This window comes from Electrona antarctica (assembly GCF_951216825.1).
Source record: "Electrona antarctica genome assembly, chromosome: 20".
In the NCBI taxonomy this organism is placed as follows: domain Eukaryota; kingdom Metazoa; phylum Chordata; class Actinopteri; order Myctophiformes; family Myctophidae; genus Electrona; species Electrona antarctica.
The window spans coordinates 28,309,240-28,322,507 of record NC_136801.1 but is presented as its reverse complement, the minus strand read 5'-3'; the positions used below and the strand labels follow the sequence as shown (position 1 = coordinate 28,322,507).

The 13,268-nt window shown below is 44.6% G+C and overlaps 1 protein-coding gene across 1 annotated transcript; it reads left to right on the top strand.

The window, feature by feature from the left end:
* The first annotated feature begins 4,983 nt into the window (after positions 1-4,983).
* On the top strand, positions 4,984-12,470 carry LOC306913189 (putative cationic amino acid transporter). Its single transcript, XM_079489775.1, has 7 exons — positions 4,984-5,410; positions 5,911-6,147; positions 7,377-7,594; positions 8,153-8,299; positions 8,643-8,851; positions 9,171-9,937; positions 11,966-12,470. The coding sequence occupies exons 1-7, from the start codon at positions 5,110-5,112 to the stop codon at positions 12,331-12,333; spliced, it is 2,247 nt and encodes a 748-aa protein (XP_079345901.1). The 5' UTR covers positions 4,984-5,109; the 3' UTR covers positions 12,334-12,470.
* The last annotated feature ends 798 nt before the right edge of the window (positions 12,471-13,268 follow it).

Sequence of the window (13,268 nt, the reverse complement as noted above, 5' to 3'; positions counted from 1 at the left end):
AAAACTTAACTGCTTATTACTCTTGTCAAATAATAGGTATAGTATCATTAACATTTAATTTTATGCTGTTTGCAACTTCAGCAAAATGTAAACACTTGTATTGGTTGCATATAAAGTGTTGCGTTCATAGTGTACATCGTGCTGCACATGTACCATGATTTTGTATTTGTCACCGTATTTATTTCACCATAGGCCTGTATTCTAAGCACTGAGGTTGCAAACGTTCATTCATACCTATGTGTCTTCATCTGCCTTGCATTTGTTATCCCAGGTTGGTAATCTGACCTTCTGTATCCCATTACCTCCAGATTACAACAATACAAGACAGACACACTAACCACCACCCTCAAAACAAGGGAGATTAATGATAGTCTGTTCTCATGACCAGGATTTAGGCCTACATCTATCCCATTATTGAATTTAAAGTTATTTACAGGGCAGGAATTAAATGAAGGCCATGGCTACAGTGCTGAGCCTGTGCCTTTTCAGTTTGGCTTTATGCCCTTCAAAAATTATATGCATATACATTTTGAGGTCACATTGCCCTTGATGATGCCCCACCGCTATACAGTATTTGAAAATATAATTCTCCCTTGAATTTAAATAATGATTTCATAAGTCATTGTTTTAATTGATAGCCATTTGGCCCAAAAAAATCACAACACCAGAGGCCAAGTTGCTTTGTCCTTAAAATGATGAAATTCTAGGCCTCTTGAGAAACACTGTGATGGCTAGTCCTTATAGTGGAATGTGTTATAAATCCTGTATCCTTGCCGTATTCCCATCTGGATGAAAACAAAATAGAGCTCTTTTGGTGTTTTAAAAAAGGAAAGAAACCACCTCGTTTGGCTGTGGAAGCCTTCAATCACGGTGACAGAGAATGTGTGTTCACGCCAGAAGTCAAAACCTAACAATTAAAAAGTATACTTCAAAAATAAAGTAAAAACATCACCTCATCTCATGTCCCAAGTCACTGGTATGCCATCTGTCCTTTTGTATGACTGGTGTCCATTTGCTTGTGGTGTAGACATGAAACCAAGTGGCAGGAGAAAGAAAAGAACACAACAAGACGGAGTTGGATTCAAACCTGTTTCCTCGCTCTCACTATAGGAGCATATAGTCTCTCGAGACAAACTGTTGGTCCCCACTTAAGGCGTCAGCCAGTTTGTAGAGTGTTCCATATAGAAGTGTCTATTTGTACGTCTCTAAATGTTTTGATGAATTGAACATGGTGGACCCTGTTGTAAACAAGTGTAATGCTTAATTGGGTCGTCCACTCACAGTTAACAGCCTTTGTATTGAGTTTGTGCTTGAAATGTACTGTAATTCTGCAAACTGTTAATACAATTTTCAATCAATCCAAACCTCAATCAAAAATGTATTAACTTTATAGTGTACTGCACACCCAAAATACATCTCAAAGTACAGAACAAATAATGTTTATTAGCCTAAATGTCCCATTATACAAAGCCTTGATGTTTATAATTTTGTTATGGCATGTTATGTAGGCCAGGGAGTCCATTTGTAGACCTGGCATCCTATAGTGTGTATAGTTTCTATTTATTTGAATTTATTTATTTTTTGACGATATTATACTGATGATAGGTTCTTGGTTTACTTCTACTTCTATGCATTTGATGTATTACCTCGTGTTTACCTGTTAATTGCTCTGGATTAGGAGTCTCTGCTAAATGCCTATAAATGTAAATTCTGCAAAATGTAGACTTCTTAGTCACATGTACTCTCTCTCTCTCTGTCTCTCTCTGTGTCTCCCTCCCCCCTCTCTCTCTGTCTCTCTCTTTCACACACAAACACACACACACACACACGTCAGCTGGTGATTTCCCACTGTTACTTCCCTAAATGGGCGTGAAAGAAACACCTGTTTAGATGTAGTACACAAAGATAACACACACGTCCCGAGTCCGACCTGACAAATGAATGATAGTTATACAAACGTACTGTACCCCCGCACGTGCGCACGCGTGCGGGGGCGCGTGCGGGGGCGCTTGCGCGCGCGCACACACACAAACACACACACACACACACACACACACACACTGAATAATATATTAGACTGATCACATGTAGATGTGTTTGAATAATTAACCTGCTGCTTCTGTCTCCACTCACCACCGCCTCCCTCTGAGTTTGGAGTGGACCCCGGCTCTCCAGCGCAGATATGGAATGAACGACATTATTTCATCACTTGTCTTTTTGATGCCAGGGGGAAACAGCAAATGAGTGAGTAGGCCTACAGTACTGTATGTATGTCTGTGTGGATGTTCATACTGCACTGCTGTGTTCATGTCTGGCCACCGGTGTCTGTTCAGAAGCCACAGATATGTGTCTGCTGCTGAACCAGCCTGTTGCAATTTAACCTGGCGCCCCTATTTTAGGCATTACAGGCGAAAACAAAAATATAAAAAAAAGTCCAACACTTTTGAATTATTTTCAAAAATGGACGATACAGCTCTTCAAGCATTCAAGTCTTTGTACACGTGGTTAATAGACAGTGCTTTCACAGTTTGTGTCTTCACAGAGCTAAATATGCTAAATATCCAAGTTGTGTAGGAGTTACAGTATAACTCTACAGCTCCTTTTTGGCCATGGTAGGTGTAGCTTTCCATTGTGTAAGGAGAGCTCTGCATGTCATGAATGTTTCAGAGAGGGAGTCTTGCTCTAGTGCATGAGGAGAGAGGAGCCCTGGCGTCCCATCTTCACCTGCATGTGCTATGGGAAGTCATGAAGTAAACCCACAATCCTTGTTCTCAAAAAGTTGGGCTAGGCCCCCTTATATATGTTCTAAGCGAGTAGTTCTCAAAGCTTTTATTTGTAACACACTTTACACTTTCACCTAAATTAATGTGCAACAGGCAAAGGCAAAAAAAACAACACATACAGTAAGATTAAAAACTAAGTAAAGTCAAGGCATACAGAAAAAGTCCTAGGATAAAACTAAGAAAACTCATTTTTTAAATGCCAGAAGGCACGGGCGCCCATCGTGCGAAGCGGGGGAAGGTAAATGTTGTTGGAATTGGAAAATGGACCCGTAATTTAGTTCCATTGGTTAACTTCTCAGAGTTACTGACCTGTAAGGATCCATTTGGAATCCCTACAAGGAACCCGTGTGTCTGGAGTACCCACTTTGAGAACCACTGTTCTTAACAATTCACTCTACCCACCCTAGTTATTGTCTCCACCAGGCCGAAGGCATGGGGAGAGAGTATGTTTTGCACTCCGTCCGTGTGTGTGTCCTTCCGTCCGTCCGTTACCAGCTAATCTCTGGCACCGTTAACCCGGTCGATGCCAAACTTTGCACACACACTCCCTGGATGCCAACGATGAACCTCTGCCCCACATTTTCCAGAACGGCCTGTTATAGCGCCACCATGAGGCAGCTTTTCACATGTTTTACCTAAAACTGCACCGATCTGCGTGAAACGTTGCATGCACACTCCCTAGAGGCCAAGGACAAACCTTTGACCTGCATTTTCCGCATCTGCCTTTATAGCGCCACCAGGAGGCCGACTTTTGTAAAACACATTTTTTGATATTACTCCTCCAGATTCTGTCCAAAAATCTCACAAATCGTTACAGAGTATCTCTATGGTCATGTGCTCAAGTCGGATCTGTCCCATATTTCATATTCCATCCTAATTGGCTTAAACAGTTTGCAAGATTGCCCCGTTTTGAACAAAAGCCTCAAATCATGAACGCAGCATGCAATTTACGTGAAATCTTTCACACATTTTCCTACTAGGCTGAGGAATATATCCCACCCTTTTCACATTGGCCTGTTATAGCGCCACCAACAGGTTGATTTTTGCAAAACACATTTTTGGAACAAAATGCCTCAAATCATCCAATTGCCATCAAAGGCAAACATGTTTATATTACTCCTAAACATGTTGCCAAACATCTCACACAGTCCTATCCTCCTGGTGGAGACCTGTGCCCAGAAGGGCACTTTTTCTAGTTGGCCATATTCTTATGCAGCCACTTAAACTATTGGTCTGTAATAGTGTTGTTCTTGTAAGTTGTTCTGAATTGGAGCATCAGTGGAATTCAAGGTCAGAATGAAAGTGTTTTATTGTAAGTCACTGAGCACTGCCAGGTCAGATTAACCTACTGTATAGAGACAGTAGGTCTCTATACAGTAGGCTGTAACAGAGCTGTTTCTCACACAACTTGTGTGGAATCTCAAACATTTATTTGCTGCGATTAATATATTCATTTTAATCTTAGCACTTTAATAGTTGATGCTTGTACAGACAAAAGCAAAAGCATCATGGAAAATGAGATGCCTTTTTTATTTATAATGACTAACATTCGATGCCAAGTCGATCTTCATCAGAGTCATTCGCTTATTCTTACGGACCCGGGTTCGACTCTCGGATGTTACATTGGTGCTGTGACCTGGATTGGGTTTTCCAGTGGGGGGGGGGAAGTCAAAGTAGCTCAGCCTGAAGCCCAAAAGCTTAAAATTGTTCCTGGTCAATGGTGGATTCCCTCTTAAAATAGCAGTAGATGTTTGATTATGATTTCCCATGTATGGGGGACCAGGGTTCGAATCTCAGGTGTTACACTTACTCGGGGCAATATGCGAGAGTAACAAAATCAGAAAGTAGCCTATGTGCGTACAAGGAACTTTCCTTGGCAAGAGTACCTAGACATACAGGACTAACATTTGTACAATGAGACATTGCAGGAAGATAAAGACAGTAGACATCTAGATTATCTACAGTTTCGATATTCCTATGTAAATATATCGACAATGTGTGGTAATAACATGCTAGATGAAGGAAAGATGCTATGTTTGCAAGATGTAAAGGAAGATGCAACTGTTTTTCTCTGTCTTTCCTACAGAATCTTGGGAGAGATGACTCCTGGGGGTCTTGAAGGCTCCATCTGGGGACGATAGGAGGACAGGTCGAGGACGCTTATGAGGGAAGAATGAATGAGGAGAGAATGACAGATGGGAGTTAGAGCGAAAAAGAGATACGAATAGAGGAAAGCATCCCACGAACACCACACACACACACACACACACACACACACACACACACACACACACACACACACACACACACACACACACACACAACAATGGCAGCTTGGTTGGGGCGAGTGGCCTGGGGGAACGCCTGGTACAACGTGTACTCACGCCTGCTGCGCACCAAACCCGTGGGGGCAATGAGTCACGACTCCCACGGCCTGACGGAGGTGAAGGAGGGCGCCGGGGCGGGCCTGGCCAAGGTGCTGACCACCGCGGACCTGGTGTCGCTGGGCGTGGGCAGCTGCGTGGGCACGGGGATGTACGTGGTCGCCGGGCTGGTGGCCAAAGCCACGGCGGGGCCCGGGGTCATCCTGTCTTTCATCATCGCAGCGATGGCGTCCATACTCTCAGGTGAGACGCGGAGACACATCTGCGGTTGCGTCTTTGTCTACTACTACTACAATTTACAATTTACAATTTAGGCATTTAGCAGACGCTCTTAATCCAGAGCGACTTACATTAGGCAGGAACAAAAGTATGGGAATACATCACATATATAAAATGCATTTATCAAGAAACATGCGTAAGCTAAGAACGTAACTAGAACATATCTATATAATGACACTATACATATTAACTATACATATATACTATACAATGCTATACATATGTAGGCTACTACTACTACTACTACTACTACTACTACTAGTACTAGTACTACTACTACTACTACTACTACTACTACTACTACTAATGCCAATTTAACTACTACAAATGTTAAATTGGCAATTCTTTTCCCCAAAATGTAAAAAATAATTAATATATGCTTTGTATATATTTCACATTTCTGTATGTGTGTGTGTGTGTGTGTGTGTGTGTGTGTGCGTGCGTGCACGCGCGCCTCCCTATAGGTGTGTGTTACGCAGAGTTTGGCGTCCGTGTTCCCAAGACCACCGGCTCCGCCTACACCTACAGCTACGTGACGGTTGGAGAGTTTGTGGCGTTTTTCATTGGTTGGAATCTGATCCTGGAGTACCTGATCGGTACGGCGGCGGGGGCGTCGGCTCTCAGCAGCATGTTTGATTCGCTGGCCAATCACACCATCAGCCACTACATGATCACACACGTGGGGACAATCAGAGGCCTCGGTCAGTGTGTGTGTGTGTGTGTGTGTGTGTGTAATTGTATTACTATACTTTTGAGGGTCAAATGTGCATTGATTTATCCATCCATCCATCCATCCATCCATCCATCCATCCATCCATCCATCTTCAACTGGAATCGGGACGTAGGGGTAACAGTTCAAATATAGAGAGCTCCAGACTCAACTTACTCCTGGGGGATCCTGAGGTGTTCCAAAGGAAGGGAAGGCCAGTGTGGAGATATAATCCCCCCCATCTGGTCCTTGGTCTTAACCTGACTCCGCCAGGCGGGAACCGAGTGTACTCTCTGCTGCCCCATCTGGCGGAGTCAGGTTACCTTGGTCTGCCAGGGGATCTCCTCCCAGTGGGACGCGCAGCAAGGACCTCCCTACTATATGGAGATGTTTGAGAAGCATCCGTTCCGTTAGATGCCTGAACCACCTAAGCTGGCTCCTTTCCATGTGAAGGAGCAGCGGTTTTACTCGGAGTCTCTTGTGGATGACTGAACTTCTCACTATCTCTAAGGGAGAGGTTGGCCCCACCCGTCTACTAATTATGGCCGCTTGTATCCGCAATCTTTTGGTCATGACCCACACTTCATGACGATAGGTGAGAGTAGGAATGAGCTTTGCCTTAATTCTGGCTCAGCTCTTTTTTCGTCACAACAGTGCGTTACAGCGACTGCTGTACCGCACTGCTGCTCAGATTCTCCGGCTGATCTCCTGCTCCGTCCTCCCCCTCCTCGCGAACAAGACCCAAAGATACTTAAACTCCTTCGCCTGGGGCAAAGTCTCGTTCCCAACCTGGAGTGCACAATCCATCGGTTTCCTGCTGAGAACCATGGCCTCAGATTTGGATGCTGATCCTCATCCCAGCCTCCACACACTCGACTGCGAACTGATCCTATCACCACAAGTACTGAATTGAATTTGAGAAATAGAAAGGAGGAAAATTGTCCTGGTCCTCACAAAAGAAATGGTTGTTTTATGGTTAAAAAGATTAGGGGTACTAGGGTTACAGTTACAGTAGGAAAAGATTCCGTTTGGGGTTAGGATGGGTTGGGTTGTCATGAACCAAAAATAGCGAATGTACAAGCAAAATATTAGAGTGTCAATTAAAAGTCAATATAAGGTAAATAAGAGTAATAATAGAAAATAATAAATAAATAATGATAATTCATATGAAAGTAGATCTGTCAAAAAATAAAATAACTCTCCTCTCTGTCTACATCTCAGGTAAGGGGGAGGACACGTACCCAGACGTGTTGGCCCTGTTCATCGTGCTGACAGTGACAGCCATCATTTCTCTGGGGGTTCGTAACTCCGTGAGTTTCAACAACGTCCTCAATGTGGTCAACCTGGTGGTCTGGGTCTTCATGATCATTGCAGGGCTTTTCTTCCTGTCCACCAGCAACTGGGAAGGAGGCAGGTTCCTCCCCTATGGCTGGTCTGGGGTAAGACATGATTTTTCATTTGTAGGTCGCATACCTAAACCAATAATTTGATGACCGGGTCGAATCAAATCATTGGTTTAGGAATGCAACAAAAACAAAAATATTTATAATTGATAGAAAATAAATATTTTTTGGGGTGAACTATACTCCTTTAACCACTTAAAGGACCACTTCACCACTTTTCAACCTAACTTCATATAATAGGTCCTCACTAATAATCATGATAAAATGGCACAACATTTTTTCTACTGTGTCTGTGTCCAAGAGGGCTGTTGGCAGATTATTTTACAAAGGACTAGAAAGCCTGCAGTTTCCATTAGCTTGGATTCCCCATCGACGATGTCACTGGTGGACGGGTTTCTGAACTGCCTACAGCCCTCCTATGAGACACAGACTGAGTAGAAAATAATTGTGCCCTTTTATCATGATTATTAGTGAGGAACTATTATATGAAGATAGATTGAAAAGTGGTGAAGTGGTCCTTTAAGCACTTAAACCCTCCACAATGGGACGTGTTGTGAGCTTGTAGATGTCTAATTACCATGGCTACCTGTCCAGGTGATGAGGGGCGCGGCCACCTGCTTCTACGCGTTCATCGGCTTCGACATCATCGCTACGACCGGAGAGGAAGCCAAGAACCCCTACACCTCCATCCCTTATGCCATCACCGCATCGCTGGCCGCCTGCCTCACTGCCTATGTGTCTGTAAGTAATATTATGCACACACGCGCACGCACGCACGCACACACAACCCGGGCAACCTGTCAGCTGCTATGTTAAGATGTTTATTGATGTTTATTGACCAATCAATCCATTGTGTTCCGGTTTGGACCAATGGAATGGTTGTATATTTTAAGTTCCTATTTTAAAACTCAAAACTTGAGTCCTCAAGTTTTGAAAGAAAAAAATATCATGTAAGGATATTTTTGTTTTGTTTTATGTTCTTAAATGATCATCAAAATCTTGGCCGAACCTTGGCCCACAGGTTGGGAATTGCTGAATTTTAAGCATAGCTCCCTGCATGGCCTTCCTTCCTTGTCGTGTGCAGGTGAGTGTGATCCTAACTCTGATGGTTCCCTATGAGCTGATCGACGGCTCGGCTCCTCTCATGGAGATGTTTGCGGTGCACGGCTTCCTGTGGGGGAAGTACACGGTGGCCGTGGGCTCCATAGCAGGCCTCACGGTGTCCCTGCTGGGCTCTCTGTTCCCCATGCCCAGGATCATCTACGCCATGTCTAGCGATGGACTGCTCTTCAGGTGAACGCAATGATTTATAGCTATTGTAGACATAATGGGCTCTATGCATATACGACGTGGATTTTGGAAAGAACTTGGGTCCCATTTTCATAGTCTTTAACTTTCTTTTACTCAGTCGGGGGAATGAACCCCGACATCCCAGTTTCAGGGTGGACACTCTAACGAAAAGGCAACTGAGCTGGTAGCCTTTCCTGAATGTTCACCTTCCTATTATTACATGTCTAGAGGCTCACAGAGAAATCTCCTCATTTCTGTGTGTGTGTGTGTGTGTGTGTGTGTGTGTGTGTGTGTGTGTGCGCGTCGTGTTGTGTCTTTGCAGGGCCCTGGCGAACGTGTCGGCCTTCACGCACACTCCCATCTTGGCGTGCTTGGTGTCGGGCATCCTGGCGTCCATCCTGGCGCTCCTGGTCAGCCTCCGGGACCTGATCGAGATGATGTCCATCGGCACGCTGCTGGCGTACACGCTGGTGAGCGTGTGCGTGCTGCTGCTGCGCTACCAGCCTGACCAGCAGACCGACACGCACCAGTACGGCTCCCAGGACGACCTCAATAAGCATCACCCCGACGACGACGGGGCCCTCCCCGCCAATAAGGAGGACCCGGAAGAGGCGTCCTCGTCGTACCACACCGGCGGCGCAGAGGGCGACAGCGACGACTCCGCCTTCAACACGGGCCACGCCTCCCTGCTGAAGAGGCTCCTGGGAGGGCATTACTACACCATGCGCCTCCGGCTGGGGATCCCCGACGCCTCGGCCCGTCCCACGCCGGCCACCGGCCGCACGGTGACCCGCTGCACCCTCAGCCTCTTCGGCATGTCCTTCCTCATGTGGGCCACAGTCATATTCGGCGTGGAGCAAGGCTCGGGCTTCGGCGCGGCCATTTCGGGGCTCCTGGCCACGATGATGGTCAGCAGCATGGCGTCGGTGCTCATGGTGATCCTGCGGCAGCCGCAGAGCGGGCAGGTCCTGCCCTACATGGCGCCCTGCGTGCCCTTCGTCCCTGTGGCGGCCATCTTGGTCAACAGCTACCTCATGCTCAAGCTGTCGCCCCTCACCTGGATTCGGTTCACTGTCTGGTGCATCATAGGTGAGTCGCTGTGGAACGACACTGGTTAGAAACGTTGTTCTTAGACCACTGTTACTCCCCCTTTAGGTGGGCCAGGTCAGAGTGTAGAGTAGGAGAGTAGCGACACGCTTTGATCTCGCCGCAAAGTGGGTGCCTATGGGCTATAGTTCCAAACATTGCTCCTGTGGCTGGAACTATCCCATTGAGATAGAATGAGCACATTGGCTTTCACATAGACATAGAGAAAGGTAGGTGCCTCCTTCGGGCTCTCGAGCGTGTGTACTCAAGTGAGGGCAAGCTTCCGCGTTGGTGCTTCACTAGCCTGTTAATTATTGCGAGAGGCAGCATCTTGCAAGTGGCAACGCGAGACTAGTGCTTCACAGAGCAGACATTCGGGACTGACAAGTCCCGGAAAAGACGCGCTGTGATTGGACAGTAGTCACTTGAGTGGCAGCGTGGCGTAGCGTGCCTTCCGCACTTCCACTTCCACTTCCACCACAACAATGAACTGCAGCGAGGTGAGGCATCTATTGTTTTTTTATATGGGCTTTCCCCTATTGGCTAGGTCCCATTGAGCATAGCTGTCTATCTAATGTCATTACTTGTCTCTCCTATCAAGGTTTCTTCTACATAGAACAATGTAGATTATTTATTGAATATTATCCAACTTGGAGGAAAATACATATATTGTCTAAGGATCTAAAACATAATCAATCCAGTCAGTTAGTGTTCAATTTATGTCTTAAGTTATTTGCTATCCTTTAACAAAGTAAATGTTTTTATTTTATTTTATGCTCTCAGTAGTAAGAATTTGCGTGCGTACATTTGTGGGGAGTTTCCATTCCACTGAAACAATTCTTAGACATTTCTACTCTTGTGTGCCCCAATCTTTTTCTTGTTTTTTTGCACTGCGTAAGGTATTTTACCGTCTAGTAATATGTACAAAGGAGGGCAAACAGCTCGCTTCAAGATGTGTAGCCAGACAACGTTATCGTCAACATCTGTAGTTGGTTGGCTACGCGAAGAGAGTTTCCCATCTTCTTCTGTAACAAATCAGAGACGATCATCTGTCCACCTGTGAGCTTTCACCTCAGCCTGGCTCTCCACTGTTGGCATGTGTTTATTGCCACGGTTACATGGAATTTCTCTAGGATAAACATTGGCTTAGTTGGACACATATCATTGCTGTCGGGCAGAAACCTCTCTATATTTCAACATTTAATGTTGAAATATATTTAACCAAAGAAAAGTATTACCAAGAGCTTCTGACTGTACAGTGTACATTATACACGTCACATGTACATTAGATCCATTGGGACACAGCTGGGTTCTTTTCCCCCCATTTCCTGAAAAGTACGTTTTGGAAATACATGGTTTTTCACTGCATGAAAACCATCCAATCCTATTATGCAACAGTAAAATACACAAATCAGTCAGTCACTCTGTACTACTGTAGAAGTGTGAAGTTTGTAGCGTGGTACGACCACCACAGGTTAATCCACGGCGTCTGTGTCATCTGGGGCAGTAACTCAGAGCATGTGTTTTTGAAGATTATGGTCTGCAGTGGTGGAAAGTAAGTATATAAGTAGTAAGTACACCTTTGAGGTACTTTTACTTTATTTGAAAACTTTTAGTTACAAGTTACTTTGTAGATTTAGTATGATTTAGATATTTATTATAAAACATACATTAACCAATTAAGCCCTATTTTATACTTAGTGTTTTTATATCTGCAATTTTCAAAAGATTTTGAAAAAATATATGACTTATGACCACCTTCTCCACGAGTACTTTTGCTTGCACTTTTCCTCAACTAAACATTGTGTGCACCTCAATGTTAAATTGGCTATTTCTTTTTGAAAAATGTGAAAAAAATAGATGAAATAATGCAACATATACCTGATTTGAACATGTTTGAACATTTTACATTTAATACATAAAATCCACAGTTGCTACAAAACCATCATTATGGGCATATCACCATGAAGTTGTAAGATAAATCTAGGTCTGATAATGCTGTGTCGTGCTCTCTCCCCTATATGTACACAGGTCTGTTGATATACGGCTTCTACGGCATCTGGAACAGCACGCTGGAGCTCAACGCCCGCGAGGAAGAGGCCCACACCAGCTCTTACCATCGCTACGACGACCAAGTGGACGACAGCTTCGCCCCGGACGACGAGCGCGAGGAGACGCCGTACCAGGGCTGGTCGGCGGAGAAGAAGGGCTACCACAGCCAGCAGCAGCAGCAGCACGACCAGCAACCGGACGAGCAGGACCAGAACGAGGAGAACGAGTACGACGACGTGGACGTGGATGGGGACCAGCAGGGCTACCAGACGGGGCCCCAGAACTCGTCCCGAGGCCCCAGCAGGTCGCGGGGACAAGCCAATCCGGGCTTCTTTGACGAAGACTAGGGCTAAGTCGCTGTTTTCTGGATGCCCAGTCTGAGGAACACCAAAGGGGGTTACAAATAACAGACGACTTTTGGGTCTATAACTCTGAGAGCGTACACATGGAACTTTGGTTCCATTTGTATACTCTCAGAGTTAAAATAACATGGAGGATTTCACAGTTGATTGGGGTCCCAGAGATAAAGAAATATGTATCAAAATGCCTGGGGGACCGTGGCCTATAATGAATATCAAACTGGAGGTCCTTGAAAGGAAAAAGGTCATGGAAACACTGGACTAAGTTATCTCAGCACTAGTGTGCCACACAGAGTTGACGGGGTACTGACATAATGTATGCCGTAAATCCTATTTATTATTGAAATGAGATTGTAATGTGTTTAAGTATTTTAAATGTTAAATGAGAATGAGTGCTCTGTGCTTTGGTTTGATGGGAATAAAATGTCTCGTGAGTGAATTGGATGACACTGCCTTCCTGTACTATACTGTAGGTGCAGAGACACTGGGTGAAAAAACTGGGTTGCAAAATTGTGGGATAAAAAAACAAAAACAAAAAAAAAACAGGATATACGTTTTATACACAGATTTACAAATAAAAGAGTCAGACTCAGAAAGGGTTCATGCATTAAATTACAGCCTGGTATCTCAGTCACAATGACATTACTTATGTCATTTGTTCTTGTCTTCTTCCACACTTCTGAAAACCAAATAACCTCAAAGAAGAATAACTTCTGTGAATGAAATGTGTCTTGATTAATCAAACTTTATTTATAGTACTCAAGGCAAGGCAGGTCACACTTGATACATTGGTTATACTGTAGTGTGCTGAAACTAAGCTAGGATCATTTACAGCAATGTGTTGTGATTGTGTACAGTATCACGCAGGGCCTGGGAAGAGATTACAGGCATACATAGTTACATACCAATCCATCTCTACACCA

Coding starts and splice junctions, on each gene's coding strand:
- LOC306913189 (XM_079489775.1), top strand. CDS start 5,110: ATGGCAGCTTGGTTGGGGCGAGTGGCCTGGGGGAACGCCTGGTACAAC. Junction 6,148..7,376: donor GGGGACAATCAGAGGCCTCG/GTCAGTGTGTGT, acceptor TCTACATCTCAG/GTAAGGGGGAGGACACGTAC. Junction 8,300..8,642: donor GCCTCACTGCCTATGTGTCT/GTAAGTAATATT, acceptor TGTCGTGTGCAG/GTGAGTGTGATCCTAACTCT.